The following is a 15430-nucleotide window of genomic DNA, read 5'->3' as shown; positions in this document are numbered from 1 at the left end:
TGCACACATGGAGGATGGTTGTGGTGATGTGCGGTGTGCAGAGGTGTGGTAGCACAAGGTCATATGTGTTTTACCTGGTACTGGGCTGGAGGTCTCATCACTCCATCTGAAGGGGAGCATGGATGCTGCAGAACAAGGTCTGAATCTGGCCATCAGGAAAATCATAGAACTAGCTCTGGAAAGGGCCCTAGAGATTGTTTGGTCTTATCACCTCACTTTACAGACATGGAAATTGAGGCCCAGGAAGGGAGAGGCTTTGCCTATGGTCCCAGCTCTGATGTAGTCTGCTCTGAGATCTCTAAAGACCTCTCTATTCTGAAATGTGACCCTGCAAGTGCTGGAAGGAACCTAGAGCCATAGGCAGCTGGCCATGGTATTGAAAAAGGCTGCCCCTTCCTGCTTCCTTGGGGCAGGCAGGTGTGAACATGCCCCCTACTTCTCCCACCCCCCAAAATGTCTCCACATTGAGTGAGAATATCACAGATTTGAAAGGAACATGGATGAGGCATATTTTGAATGTTTTAATGTGGAAGAAGAGATTAGCTCTACACCACAGGGAAGGCTTAAGACAGATGGGTGGAAAGAACTCTACCAATTTAACTTGAAGTATGGAGGCAGGATAGTGCAGAAACAATGTGGTGTTTGGATTTGGGGAGAACTGAGGTTGAATCCTGAATTCGCTACTTACTACCCTGGGCAAGAGATTCCATTTTTCTAAAGGTCAAGTTCCTCACAAAAGTATTCTAAATGATAGGCTACACTTCATAGCACTGTTGGAAACATTGAATAAGATAATCCTGCACTATAAGAATTGGCTATAGTTATCACCGTAATTACTGATACTTAAGAAAGAGTTTTCTGTGTTTGTCTGGAAAGGGGTGGGCAGCAAGTATGCATCTAACAGGGATGCCATAGAGGAGACTCCTACACTGACTAGAGAACTGGCTTAGTGACTTCTGAGGTTTCTGGCAGCACTTGAATTCTGTTGTTTCTTGATGAACTCATGGTGAAATCAGACTGAACACCCTGCCCTATTAAAGTTCAATAAATGAAGATCTCTTGAGGGCTTTTGCAGGCAATAGGTGTGACCCTCAACATTCTCTGAGAAATGGCAGCACGAGGAAACTTGCAGCTGCATCATCATCATCCCCATATCATCACCACCAGCATCATTGTTATCATGACTGATATTGATATGGTCATAACATATTTTAATTATGAATACTTTAGTCTAGTGATACATTTTAACACTGCATCATACTTGTAAGGCATATAATGCAAGTATAAGTCTTCCAATTTTACAGATGAGGAAAATGAGACATAAAGACTTTCTCAAGGCCACCCAACTTTTTATTGACCCAGATAACCAGGCATTTCTCACTTGGGCTGGTTAGTGAGCCCAACTCCTTGCTACTCCCTCCCCATTCTCCTATTTTGGTAGAGTTTACTGAAATGGAGGGGTACAAGGAGGTTTGTCTATCTTTTTTATGTGTGTGAGAGAGAAGAGAGGGAATGGAAGGGAACTAACACTTCTTAACCCCTAGTACACACTGGGCACTCTCTCAGGAAATCTTATTAATGAAGGTGTTATTTATCCAACTTTACATATACTTGAATATGAGAGGTGAATTAAGAAGGCTATAAAGTGGATTGACATATATACACTAATATGTATAAAATGGATAACTAATAAGAACCTGCTGTATAAAAAATAAATAAAATAAAATTCAAAAATTCAAAAAAAAAAAGAAGGCCATAAAGCTGGGTTTTGGTTCCAGTTCTAACACATGTATGTGCTTGACCACTGAGGTTCTTTCCAATTCAGTAAGTCTGTGATTCTTAGAACTGGGAGAGTGGAGAGCAGTGGTTCCTGACCATGGTGCTGAAAACACAGTGGGCTTGATTTTGTATCTAGTGAGTCACAAACCTGAGATTCTAACCCAGGTTTGCCTACCTCTAATGCCACACCTGGGCTCAGAGGACAGAATTAGTTCCCTTGGTGGGCATCCACTTTGAATGGCAAGGTCAGTTGAATGGTTCGACTCAGCAGTATCAGATCTTAAGCCCTGGAAGTGTTGATCACTGCTGCCTTGTATCAGGGACTATTCAGACCAATCCTTACCACATGGCTGGATCTGTTGCGAAGCCTTGGAGTTTCCAGGTATAGCCAGTGCACTCCTGAGTCATGCCAATTTCATTGCTTTTCAGTGATGTAGCAAACAGATATGAGTTTCTGTGTTTGGGAAGTGGGTTTTCCATGTTCTGCATACATCACAGTCCCCAGCCAATTGTTAACATTTCTCTCTCATAAACTATTATTTCCTGTTTGATTCTGACTGTTCTGAATCAAAATGTATTTACATTGGGCCCAACAGAGATAAAACGTAGGCAAGCTGGTCATAAGGATGTAGAATCCATCTATTAACATCACCTTATAATTATGTTTATACAAACATAAATTTCATTCCTGCAAACAAGAAAACTGGGAAATATCTGCAAAATGGCAGATGTTTCATAGAATGGCATCTCCCCTGGAAACCTTTTCTGGTGCCTCCTGCTTCTGTATCCAACAATCCTTTTATGCTTTTCCCCTGACACAGAAGTTCCTGAGGAGAAAAAAGGATGCTTCAGGCGTACCTATGACCTGTTTTGTGGTCTGGACCAGCAGAAGGGCCCCAAAATGACAAAGGAAGAGGAGGCAGCCATGAAGCTGAAGATGACAGACACCTCGGAGAAGCCTTTGTGGCGGACGATAGTGAACATCAATGGCATTATCCTGCTGACCGTGGCCATCTTCTGCCATGCGTATTTTGCCTGAGTCCTGCCTTCTGCTGCAGGCTGTGTTTGTGAAGGCTGGGATCTTTATTCTGTTTCCTTTTTATCCCATTCTGCAGTGTTGAAGGGACACCAGCTAGCTGTAAATTTTGCCCAGTTGATAAATGTGCACATTTGTAATTACAGGCTAGCTAGAGAAAACTTGCTGTTTTGCTGTTAACTTATGTATTTGAGGCCAGTGTGCTACAGTCATCTGTACATAACAGAGCTGCAGAAGGAAATTACACTCAGTCTGATGTCTAGGAAAAGGCAGACTAAGAAACAGAAGCCCCGTGATGTCTGATGCAAGTTTGTCTCAGGTAGATTCAGCACATCAACATTGTTTGTGATCCGTGAATATTATTTTAAGAGTTGTGGTCTCCCTGGTTCCTACCACTTTCCCTATCTAACTTCCCCCTTCATTTTTTTTTAAAGAAAAAACTCCCCCCGCCTCATGATATCCCTGTCAAGATTTTCCTGGCACAGGAAAGATCAATCTGATAAATGGATGAACACATTGAAGCTGAAGATGTGAGCTTGATGGGGTCCCTGTCCTGGGTGTTTGCTCTTTGAAGGAGGGGCCTGGACATGGCAGTACTAACGCAAAAGGCAGGGACCTAGGCTCCAGCCTCAGGCCAGTGGGGAAAGCAGATAATTCCAAGTCAAGGGGATTTTCTGGTTTTCTTCAAAGTGTTCATTGTGAGTTCTTTGTGTTGAGATTTCATTCATTTTGGCATTTCCTGTGCCTGGACTGTCTTAGCCACTCAATAATGTTTGTGGACTGAATGAATGATGTGGGTATTTGTTAATAAATGCTTGCTTTATTTTTGGTTAACCTTATGGCTGCACAGAGTACACACTCTGGTGACTATAATGAATTGGGATGCATTTTCCAGAGGCTCCTCTTCCTCATGGTGCTGATATTGACATACAGGCTTAGTAACTGACTCAGTGTCACAAAATAGAGCACATATGCCTCTTGGGGGCATCTGTCATCTCAAAGCAGCCGCACTCTCCTGAAACACTGAAACTTTTAGCCGGAGATCCTCCTCCCTGTGAGTTCATGTGACCACAGCTCTTCTTTTCTTAGGTGTCTTGATTGGTGGTCATTCATTGACCAAGTTTGGGGTGTGTGGTCTCTGTTCCAGGTGGTAGCACTCAACGCTTATTTTTTGTTTTACCTGTTTCTTAGGGAGAAGTTTTAAAATTAAAATTAAAATTAATTAATTTATTTCTTTTAGTTCCACCTGTGGAATCTTAATCATATTGTAATATAATCCTGTGGAAGTCATGATGTTAGTATTGACTGATTTCAGGCTAGCTTAGAAAAGAACTGAGAGTGGTTCCTTGGGTATAAAAATGGTTCAACAGATAAAGAATGGCTTCTTCTTGTGAAAGGAAAAGAAAATATTTGATGTGCCCTCATATTCCCCTTAAGCTAGGCAGAGAACAGGGAGGGAAAAGTGGAGTATTTCACATGGCTAGTATTACTCAGAGTACTCAGTTTTGTGGGGAGTTTGTGATATTTTTGAGCTTTGAGAGGATAAAGGGAGAGGACTGAAAGCTAGTGGATGGAGCAGCATAAAGTATCTAGATTGTCCTAGATTCTGTTTCTGACCTTGTCAATGATTCACTATGTATATTGTGGTAAATTATTTTGTCTCAACTCTGTATTTTTCTCTTTGAAAAATGGGGACCTTGGTGCTCATAGCATCTACCTACCTCCTCTGGGTGTGACAAGGTCACTTTGAAAAGAGGATGAGCGATACATACATGAAAGATGCCAAGCAGATATAATATTAAGCTGCATTTAGTCCCGTACATTAAAATGTATTACTTTGGTAAAAAATAAAAACATTAAAAAACCATAACACCCTGATTTCCTGTTTTCTAGAGATTCTAGACAAATACTGACCTTGTCTGTGGTGAGCATTTGTTGGTACAAGATATGGATTAGGAAGCAGGAGCCAGGACAGTTGAGAATAGAATCTAACAACTTGAACAATTTAACAAGTAGCAAAGTTTGGAGATGATTTCAACTTGAAAACCACTAGTAAACACGAGGTGAGTAACTCTATCTTCAATGCACAATGTCCCATTAGAACAGACTGAACCACTTGGGTAACCAGGGCCCAGTAAGTGATAAACTGTACTAGAATAATTTCAGGGATGCAGGAAAGAGCTATTCTTTTCCTCAGATGGAAGGTGTGTGTTATGGTGCAGAGTGATTGCTCATTAATGCTAGTTTTTAGAACTGAAAAACCATGCCCTGTCAGGAAGAAAGCTTCTTTAAGTATGGATGACCATTTTAAAAGAAATCTCTCAAAATGAGAAGATAAAGCTCCTTCTCTGCAGAGTGATGTTGGTCCTGGGGCCTTTGACATACCTGAGAGCATTTCTTACTTCCATATAACCGAGTCAGGCATTGGTGTATACGTGAAAAAATTTTTACCTCTGAAACTCACTAGAATCCACTTTTTCCTAGTACTGAAATCACCATTTCCTAAAAGATATGCTACAGCTTGTTCTGCTTCATGAAGGCACCTTGGGAGAAAAACATGTGTGTGCTTAGTTGCAAGAGAGAGATTTTTTTTAACATTACCCCCAACTCAGCCTGAAGAGTACTCCTTCTAACCTCCAAGTTGGATTTCGGTGAACCAAGTTGTTTGAATGAGGTGCCATTGCATTGATGGGTTGGTGGGGATGGAATTAGGGAGATGTGCGTGAGGTTAATGGGGCAGCATTATTTGACTGGCTCTGGAGGATTCAGGTGAGTGTTGGTCAGTCCCCGAGTTCCACATTGCATCCCTGACCCAGCTGGCTTTTTCTGTCAGAGGAGCTTCTGCTCTTCTATGAGAGCTCTTCCAAGACTCCCAGGACATGGATAATGATGCTTTCTGGTTCTAGGGCACCCCCAGCTTGAGAGAAGTTGGTCCTTGAGTGGACTTGCATTCCTAGGTCACACTCAAAGGCCAAATTGTCAAACTAAACACTAGATATTTCAGATTGGAGAAAATTCAAATTAGAATGCTGGTGCTTTGCTTTATTTTCTGATAGTCCAGGAGTCAAGGAGACTGGGTCCTGGGAGCAGCAGATGCTTTCTCATTCACTCTTAGTTGAAAGCCTCTGTGATCCAGCCACCCAAAGGCACTGCCCCACCTGCCTTCCCTCACCCTCAGGCCCTATATGTTCAGTTTGTAATTCTATTTCCTTTTGCTGCATGACATCCACTTTAGATTATTTTTTCCACAGGAACCCATAACTTGGAAATCCATAAGATGCAGAACTATCTTTACCTGTGCTATAAGCTTAATTGTGTTCTCTTCTCCCACCCATTCATTTGTTAAAGTCTAACCCCCGCAGTACCTCAGAATGTGACTGTATTTGGACATAGGTTCCCTAAAATGGTAATTAAGTTAAAATGAGATTACTAGGGTGGAACTTAATCCAATATGACTGATGTTTTTATAAGAGGAGATCAGGATGCAGGTACACACAGAGGGAAGACCATGGGAAGACACAGGGAGAAGACTGCCCATCTATAAGCCAAGGAGAGGCCTCAGAAGAAACCAGCCCTGCTGACACCTTGATCTTGGACTTCCAGCCTGCAGAAGTGTGAGAAAATAAATTTTTGCTGTTTAAGCCACCCAGTCTGTGGTACTTTGTTATGGCAGCCCTAGCAAACTAATATAATCTGTAAGGGAATTAGATCCTGTTCTACGTTTTCTTAGATTCTGTATTTGTCAGTTTGATAGGCATTTATCACAAGGTCAGGTATATTAACTATATTTTCCTATTTTCTGTACTTTGATGCTCTGGCATTTTGAGGCCTTGCAGACTGGGGAGAGATGGCAAAGTGCTTGTTCAGGATCACATCTGTCATAAACTGACCAACCAATCATGTCTACACACCAGCCACCTCCTTATCTAACTCTCACACACCAAGGCAATATTTCCTCTGTCCTAAATCATCCCAGGGCCAGGTGCTTGGCAATTAGAGACCACCTCAATAGCCCAAAGTGCACCAGAATTACTCAAACCGGCCAATCCTAAGTTGTTTACCTGCCCTGCCTTGACTTTCCTGCAGAAACCCCAATAAAGTCTGTGGCCTAGGCTTTCCTCTTGCTCCTTTCTGCCTTCTGACTGACAGTGGTGCTTCCCCCTGTGGCCCTGCATGGCATGCAGTGCCCTCCTCTCTGGGATCTGTGACTATAATAAACTTCTGCCTTTCAAGCCTGGTTCTCTTCTCTTGTGGCTGCACCAACTTCACCATACCATACCCCACACCTACATTATCAGAACAGATCCACTTCTCATAGCTGTCTCAAAGGTCTATAGGACACCATCAGACAGACTCTTGATCAGAAGTTGCATTTCCATTTCCTTAAAAGATTATCTGGTAGACGGCTTAAAGATGGCGGAAGAGTAAGACGCGGAGATCTCCTTCCTCCTCACAGAGACATCAGAAATACATCTACACGTGGAACTACTCCTATAGAACACCCACAGAACGCTGGCAGAAGACCTCACACCTCCAAAAAGGCAAGAAACTCCCCACATATCTGGGTAGGGCAAAAGAAAAAAGAATAAACAGGGACAAAAGAATAGGGACGGGACCTACGCCAGTGGGAGGGAGCCGTGAAGGAGGAAAGACTCCCACACACTAGAGGCCCCTTCGCGGGCGGAGACTGCGGGCGCCGGAGGGGGAAGCTCCGGAGCCGCGGAGGACAGCTCAGCCACAGGGGTGCGGAGGGCAAAGCGGAGAGATTTCCGCAGAGGATCGGTGCCGACCGGCACTCACCAGCCCGAGAGGCTTGTCTGCTCGCCCGCCGGGGCGGGCGGGGCCGGGAGCTGAGGCTCGGGCTTCAGTCGGATCCCAGGGAAAGGTCTGGAGTTGGCAGAGTGAAGACAGCTTGAAGGGGGCTAGTGCGCCACGGCTGGCCGGGAAGGAGTTCAGGAGAAGTCTGGAGCTGCCGAAGAGGCAAGAGACCTTTTCCTCCCTCTTTGCTGCCTGGGCGCGAGGAGAGGGGATTAAGTGCGCCGCTTAAAGGAGCCCCAGAAGTGGGCGCGGAGCTGCCGAAGAGACAAGAGACTTTTTCTTGCCTCTTTGCTTCCTCGGGTGTGAGGTGAGGGGATTAAGAGCACCGCGTAGAGGAACTCCAGAAATGGGCGCGAGCCGCGGCTGTCGGCACGGACAGTAGAGACGGGTGTCGGACGCTAAGGTTGCTGCTGCCGCCACCAAGAGACCTGTGTGTGAGCACAGGTCACTCTCCACACCGGCCCTCCTGGGAGCCTGTGCAGTCCGCCACTGCCGGGGTCCCGGGATCCAGGGACAGCTTCCCCGGGAGAACGCACGGCGCGCATTGGGCCTGTGCAGCGTCACGTCGGCCTCTGCCGCCGCGGACTTGTCCCGCCCCCGTGCCACTCCCTCCCCCCAGCCTGAGTGAGCTGGAGCCCCCGAATCAACTGCTCCTTTAACGTCGTCCTGTCTGAGCGAAGGGCAGCCGCCCTCGGACAACCTACACGCAGAGGCGGGACCAAGTCCAATGCTGAACCCCAGGAGCTGTGCGAACAGAGAGGAGAGGGGGAGGTCTCTCCCAGCAGCCTCAGAAGCGGCGGATTAAAGCTCCACAATCAACTTGAAGTGCCCTGCATCTGTTGAAAACCTGAATAGACAACGAATCATCCCAAGTTGAGGAGGTGGACTTTGGGAGCAAGATATACTATTATTTCCCCCTTTTTTTTCTTTTTGTGAGTGTGTATGTGTGTGCTGCTGTGTGAGATTTTGTCTGTATAGCTTTGCTTTCACCATTTGTCCTAGGGTTAGACCGACCCATTTTTCTGTTTTTTTTTTTTTTTTAAGGAAATTTTTCTTCTTAATAATTATTTCTTATTTTAATAACTATACTTTATACTACTCTGTCTTCTCCCTTTCTTTCTTCCTTCCTTTCTTCCCTCCTTCCTTCCTTCCCCCCTTCTTTCCTCCCTTCCTCTCTTCCTTCCTCCCTTTCTTCCTCTGCACCTTCCTTCCTTCCTTTCTTGCTTCCTTCCTTCATTTCTTCCTTCCTTCCCTCCCTCCCTCCTTCCTTCCTTTTCTTTCCTTTCTATTTATTCTACCTTTTATTTTTAGCCGTGTGGATTAAAGGTTCTTGGCGCCCCAGCCAGGCACCAGGGCGGTGTCCCTGAGGTGGGAGAACCAACCTCAAGACACTAGTCCACAAGAGACCTCCCAGCTCCACGTAATATCTGACGGCGAAAATCTCCCAGAGATCTCCATCTCAACACCAAGACCCAGCTTCACTCAAGGACCAGCAAAGAACAGTGCTGGACACCCTATCCCCAACAAAGAGCAAGACAGGTCTACAGCCCCATCCATTAGCAGAGAGGCTGCCTAAAATCATAATAAGGTTACCAACATCCCCAAACACACCACCAGATGAGGACCTGCCCACCAGAAAGAAAAGATCCAGCCTCATCCACCAGAACAGAGGCACTAGTCCCCCCAACCAGGGAATCTACTCAACCCACTGAACCAACCTTAGCCACTGGGGACAGCCACCAAAAACAACAGGAACTACGAACCTGCAGCGTGCAAAAAGGAGACCCCAAACACAGTAAGATAAGCGAAATGAGAAGACAGAAAAACACACAACAGATGAAGGAGCAAGATAAAAACACACCAGACCTAACAGATGAAGAGGTAATAGCCAATCTACCTGAAAGAGAATTTAGAATAATGATGGTGAAGATGATGCAAAATCTTGGAAATAGAATAGACAATTTGTAAGAAACAGTTAACAGGGACCTAGAAGAAATAAAGAGGAAGCAAGAAACAATGAGCAACACAATAAATGAAATGAAAAATACTCTAGATGGGATCAATAGCAGAATAACTAGGGCAGAAGGACGGATAAGTGACCTGGAAGATAAAATAGTGGAAATAACTACTGCAGAGCAGAAGAAAGAAAAAAGAATGAAAAGAACTGAGGACAGTCTCAGAGACCTCTGGGACAACATTAAACACACCAACATTCGAATTATAGGGGTCCCAGAAGAAGAAGAGAAAAAGAAAGGGACTGAGAAAATATTTGAAGAGATTATAGTTGAAAACTTCCCTAATATAGGAAAGGAAATAGTCAATCAAGTCCAGGAAGCACAGAGAGTTCCATACAGGATAAACCCAAAGAGAAACACGCCAAGACACATAGTAATCAAACTGTCAAAAATTAAATACAAAGAAAACATATTAAAAGCAGCAAGGGAAAAACAACAAATAACACACAAGGGAATCCCCATAAGATTAACATCTGATCTTTCAGCAGAAACTCTACAAGCCAGAAGGGAGTGGCAGGACATATTTTAAGTGATGAAGGAAAAAAACCTACAACCAAGACTACTCTACCCAGCAAGGATCTCATTCAGATTTGATGGAGAAATTAAAACCTTTACAGACAAGCAAAAGCTGAGAGAGTTCAGCACCACCAAACCAGCTCTACAACAAATCCTAAAGGAACTTCTCTAGGCAAGAAACACAAGAGAAGGAAAAGACCTACAAGAACAACCCGAAACAATTAAGTAAATGGTAATAGGAACATACATATCGATAATTACCTTAAATGTAACTGGATTAAATGCTCCCACCAAAAGACACAGACTGGCTGAATGGATACAAAAACAAGACCCATATATATGCTGTCTACAAGAGACACACTTCAGACCTAGGGACATATACAGACTGAAAGTAAGGGGATGGAAAAAGATATTCCATGCAAATGGAAATCAGAAGAAAGCTGGAGTAGCAATTCTCATATCAGACAAAATAGACTTTAAAATAAAGACTATTACAAGAGACAAAGAAGGACACTACATAATGATCAAGGGATCAATCCATGAAGAAGATATAACAATTGTAAATATTTATGCACCCAACATAGGAGCACCTCAATACATAAGGCAAATACTAACAGCCTTAAAAGGGGAAATCGACAGTAACACAATTATAATGGGGGACTTTAACACCCCACTTTCACCAATGGACAGATCATCCAAAATGAAAATAAATAAGGAAACACAAGCTTTAAATGATACATTACACATGATGGACTTAATTGATATTTATAGGACATTCCATCCAAAAACAACAGAATACACATTTTTCTCAAGTGCTCATGGAACATTCTCCAGGATTGATCATATATTGGGTCACAAATCTAGCCTTGGCAAATTTAAGAAAATTGAAATCGTATCAAGTATCTTTTCCGACCACAACGCTATGAGACTAGATATCAATTACAGGAAAAGATCTGTAAAAAATACAAACACATGGAGGCTAAACAATACACTACTCAATAACGAAGTGATCACTGAAGAAATCAAAGAGGAAATCAAAAAATACTTAGAAACAAATGACAATGGAGACACGACGACCCAAAACCTATGGGATACAGCAAAAGCAGTTCTAAGAGGCAAGTTTATAGCAATACAATCATACCTTAAGAAACAGGAAACATCTCGAATAAACAACCTAACTTGGCACCTAAAGCAATTAGAGAAAGAAGAACAAAAAAACCCCAAATTTAGCAGAAGGAAAGAAATCATAAAGATCAGATCAGAAATAAATGAAAAAGAAGTGAAGGAAACAATAGCAAAGATCAATAAAACTAAAAGCTGGTTCTTTGAGAAGATAAATAAAATTGATAAACCATTAGCCAGACTCATCAAGAATAAAAGGGAGAAGACTCAAATCAATAGAATTAGAAATGAAAAAGGAGATGTAACAACTGACACTGCAGAAATACAAAAGATTATTAGATTACTACAAGCAACTGTATGCCAATAAAATGGACAACCTGGAAGAGATGGACAAATTCTTAGAAATGCACAACCTGCCGAGACTGAACCAGGAAGAAAGAGAAAATATGAACAGACCAATCACAAGCACTGAAATTGAAACTGTGATTAAAAATCTTCCAGCAAACAAAAGCCCAGGACCAGATGGCTTCACAGGTGAATTCTATCAAACATTTAGAGAAGAGCTAACACCTATCCTTCTCAAACTCTTCCAACAGATAGCAGAGGGAGGAACACTCCCAAACTCATTCTATGAGGCCAACATCACCCTGATACCAAAATCAGACAAAGACGTCACAAAGAAAGAAAACTACAGGCCAATATCACTGATGAACATAGATGCAAAAATCCTCAACAAAATATTAGCAAACAGAATCCAACAGCACATTAAAAGGATCATACACCATGATCAAGTGGGGTTTATCCCAGGAATGCAAGGATTCTTCAATATACACAAATCAATCAACGTGATACACCATATCAACAAACTGAAGGAGAAAAACCATATGATCATCTCAATAGATGCAGAGAAAGCTTTTGACAAAATTCAACACTCATTTATGATAAAAACCTTGCAGAAAGTAGGCATACAGGGAACTTTCCTCAACATAATAAAGGCCATATATGACAAACCCACAGCTAGCATCGTTCTCAATGGTGAAAAACTGAAACCATTTCCACTAAGATCAGGAACAAGACAAGGTTGCCCACTCTCACCACTCTTATTCAACATAGTTTTGGAAGTTCTAGCCACAGCAATCAGAGAAGAAAAAGAAATAAAAGGAATCCAAATAGGTAAAGAAGAAGTAAAGCTGTCACTGTTTGCAGATGACATGATACTATACATAGAGAATCCTAAGGATGCTACCAGAAAACTACTAGAGCTAATCAATGAATTTGGTAAAGTTGCAGGATACAAAATTAATGCACAGAAATCTCTGGCATTCTTATACACTAATGATGAAAAATCTGAGACTGAAATTAAGAAAACACTCCCATTTACCATTGCAACAAAAAGAATAAAATATCTAGGAATAAACCTACCTAAGGAGACAAAAGACTTGTATGCAGAAAACTATAAGACACTGATGAAAGAAATTAAAGATGATACAAATAGGTGGAGAAATATACCATGTTCTTGGATTGGAAGAATCAACATTGTGAAAATGACTATACTACCCAAAGCAATCTACCGATTCAATGCAATCCCTATCAAATTACCACTGGCATTTTTTACAGAACTAGAACAAAAAATTTCACAATTTGTATGGAAACACAAAAGACCCCGAATAGCCAAAGCAATCTTGAGAACGAGAAATGGAGCTGGAGGAATTAGGCTCCCTGACTTCAGACTCTACTACAAGGCTACAGTAATCAAGACAATATGGTACTGGCACAAAAACAGAAACATAGATCAATGGAACAGGATAGAAAGCCCAGAGATAAACCCACACACATATGGTCACCTTATCTTTGATAAAGGAGGGAAGGATATACAGTGGAGAAAAGACAGCCTCTTCAATAAGTGGTGCTGGGAAAACTGGACAGCTACATGTAAAAGTATGAAATTAGAACAATCCCTAACACCACACACAAAAATAAACTCAAAATGGGTTAAAGACCTAAATGTAAGGCCAGACACTATCAAACTCTTAGAGGAAAACATAGGCAGAACACTATACGACATAAATCACAGCAAGATCCTTTTTGACCCACCTCCTAGAGAAATGGAAATAAAAACACAAATAAACAAATGGGACCTAATGAAACTTAAAAGCTTTTGAACAGCAAAGGATACCATAAACAAGACCAAAAGACAACCCTCAGAATGGGAGAAAATATTTGCAAATGAAGCAACTGACAAAGGATTAATTTCCAAAATTTATAAGCAACTCATGCAGCTCAATAACAAAAAAACAAACAACCCAATCCAAAAATGGGCAGAAGAACTAAATAGACATTTCTCCAAAGAAGAGATACAGATTGCTAACAAACACATGAAGGAATGCTCAACCTCATTAATCATTAGAGAAATGCAAATCAAAACTACAATGAGATATCATCTCACACCGGTCAGATTGGCCATCATCAAAAACTCTAGAAACAATAAATGCTGGAGAGGGTGTGGAGAAAAGGGAACCCTCTTGCACTGCTGGTGGGAATGTAAATTGATACAGCCGCTATGGAGAACAGTATGGAGGTTCCTTAAAAAACTACAAATAGTACTACCATACGACCCAGCAATCCCACTACTGGGCATATACCCTGAGAAAACCATAATTCAGAAAGACTCATGTACCAAAATGTTCATTGCAGCTCTATTTACAATAGCCAGGACATGGAAGCAACCTAAGTGTCCATCAACAGATGAATGGATAAAGAAGATGTGGCACATATATACAATGGAATATTACTCAGCCATAAAAAGCAATGAAACTGAGTTATTTATAATGAGGTGGATGGACCTGGAGTCTGTCATACAGAGTGAAGTAAGTCAGAAGGAGAAAAACAAATACCATATGCTAACACATATATATGGACTCTAAGGGAAAAAAATGTCATGAAGAGATTAGTGGTAGGACGGGAATAAAACACAGACTTACTCGAGCATGGACTTGAGGATATGGGGAGGGGGAAGGGCAGGCTGTGACGAAATGAGAGAGTGGCAGGGACATATATACACTATCTAATGCTAGTGGGAAGCTGCTGCATAGCACAGGGAGATCACCTCTGTGCTTTGTGACCACCTAGAGGGGTGGGATAGGGAGGGTGGGAGAGAGGGTGATGCAAGAGGGAAGAGATATGGGAACATATGTATATGTATAACTGATCCAGTTTGTTGTAAAGGAAAAACTAACACACTATTGTAAAAGAATTATACTCCAATAAAGATGTTAAAAATAAATAAATAAATAAATAAATAAATAAATAAATAAATAAATAAATAAATAAATAAAAAGTACACCTGTTCAGGAAAAGGATATCACCCAGAGTGGTTTGAATATGGGATAAGTTGTGTAAGTGGAAAAGGAGGTAAGGCCAGGTTGTCAAGACCTTTGAATGCTCTGATTAAAGAGCTTACAATGAGGGTCTTCAACGGCTTCTGATTAAAGCATTCTAAAAAAAAAAAAAAGATTATCTGTCTTCTTCTCAACCTTCCTTTTTCTTCACCCTCTCTTCTCTCTCTGTCTCCATTCTTGTTTCCTCAATAGTCATTCACCTGGTCCAGCCATCTTGCAGACTCCCATTTTTTTCTACTCAGTGAACCCAACATCACTCTTCATCACTTTCTGACCCCTCTTGAAGCCAGGAACACACCTATGGCCCCACAAAGCTAGGTTGATTCGACTTGCTTCAGCAAGGGAGGCATTCAAGCAGAAGTGCAGCTTCTCACCAAATAGAGGAAGAGATAGAGTTACCATGGGATTTGGAAGAAGTGTAGAGTTTAGGGAAAATTTAGGTGAGACTGTGTTTGGCTCAAAGTAAAACAGAGAGAGTGTGTAAAGGGGTTAATATACAGGGTGGTCTAAGAAACAGGCCCAGGGTTCCTGTTATCTTGGAAATTCAAAGTTAAGATAAATGTGGAATGTTATGTCTGAAGACCCCTTATCTGGAGCTCTACGCCTGGGTTGGAAAGTGAGGCTGTTTCTCTGTTAGTGACCCGTGTGACTCAGAGCCATCAGGCAAGAGTGAGCTATTTCATTCTCACTGATATCGTTTCAAATAGCCAAACTTCTAGTCTATGATATTAGAGAACAAGTTTTCA

The 15430-nt window shown here is 42.0% G+C and overlaps 2 protein-coding genes across 17 annotated transcripts in view; one reads left to right on the top strand and one right to left on the bottom strand.

Moving 5' to 3' along the window:
* Positions 1-3646, top strand: part of SLC5A1 (solute carrier family 5 member 1) — a 58637-nt gene extending 54991 nt beyond the window's left edge. The window contains exon 15 of the mRNA XM_059040189.2: positions 2601-3646. Coding sequence (XP_058896172.1) covers positions 2601-2818 — 218 coding nt within the window. The 3' untranslated portion in view covers positions 2819-3646. The remainder of the gene's footprint in view (positions 1-2600) is intronic.
* The window catches only part of LOC131742384 (zinc finger protein 280B-like), a 152196-nt gene that overhangs the window by 101104 nt on the left and 35662 nt on the right, over positions 1-15430 (bottom strand). The gene's annotated exons all lie outside the window — the stretch shown is intronic.

This window comes from Kogia breviceps, chromosome 15, assembly GCF_026419965.1.
Source record: "Kogia breviceps isolate mKogBre1 chromosome 15, mKogBre1 haplotype 1, whole genome shotgun sequence".
NCBI lineage: Eukaryota > Metazoa > Chordata > Mammalia > Artiodactyla > Physeteridae > Kogia > Kogia breviceps.
The sequence above is the reverse complement of the archived record's forward strand: the minus strand, read 5'-3'. Positions and strand labels throughout refer to the sequence as shown.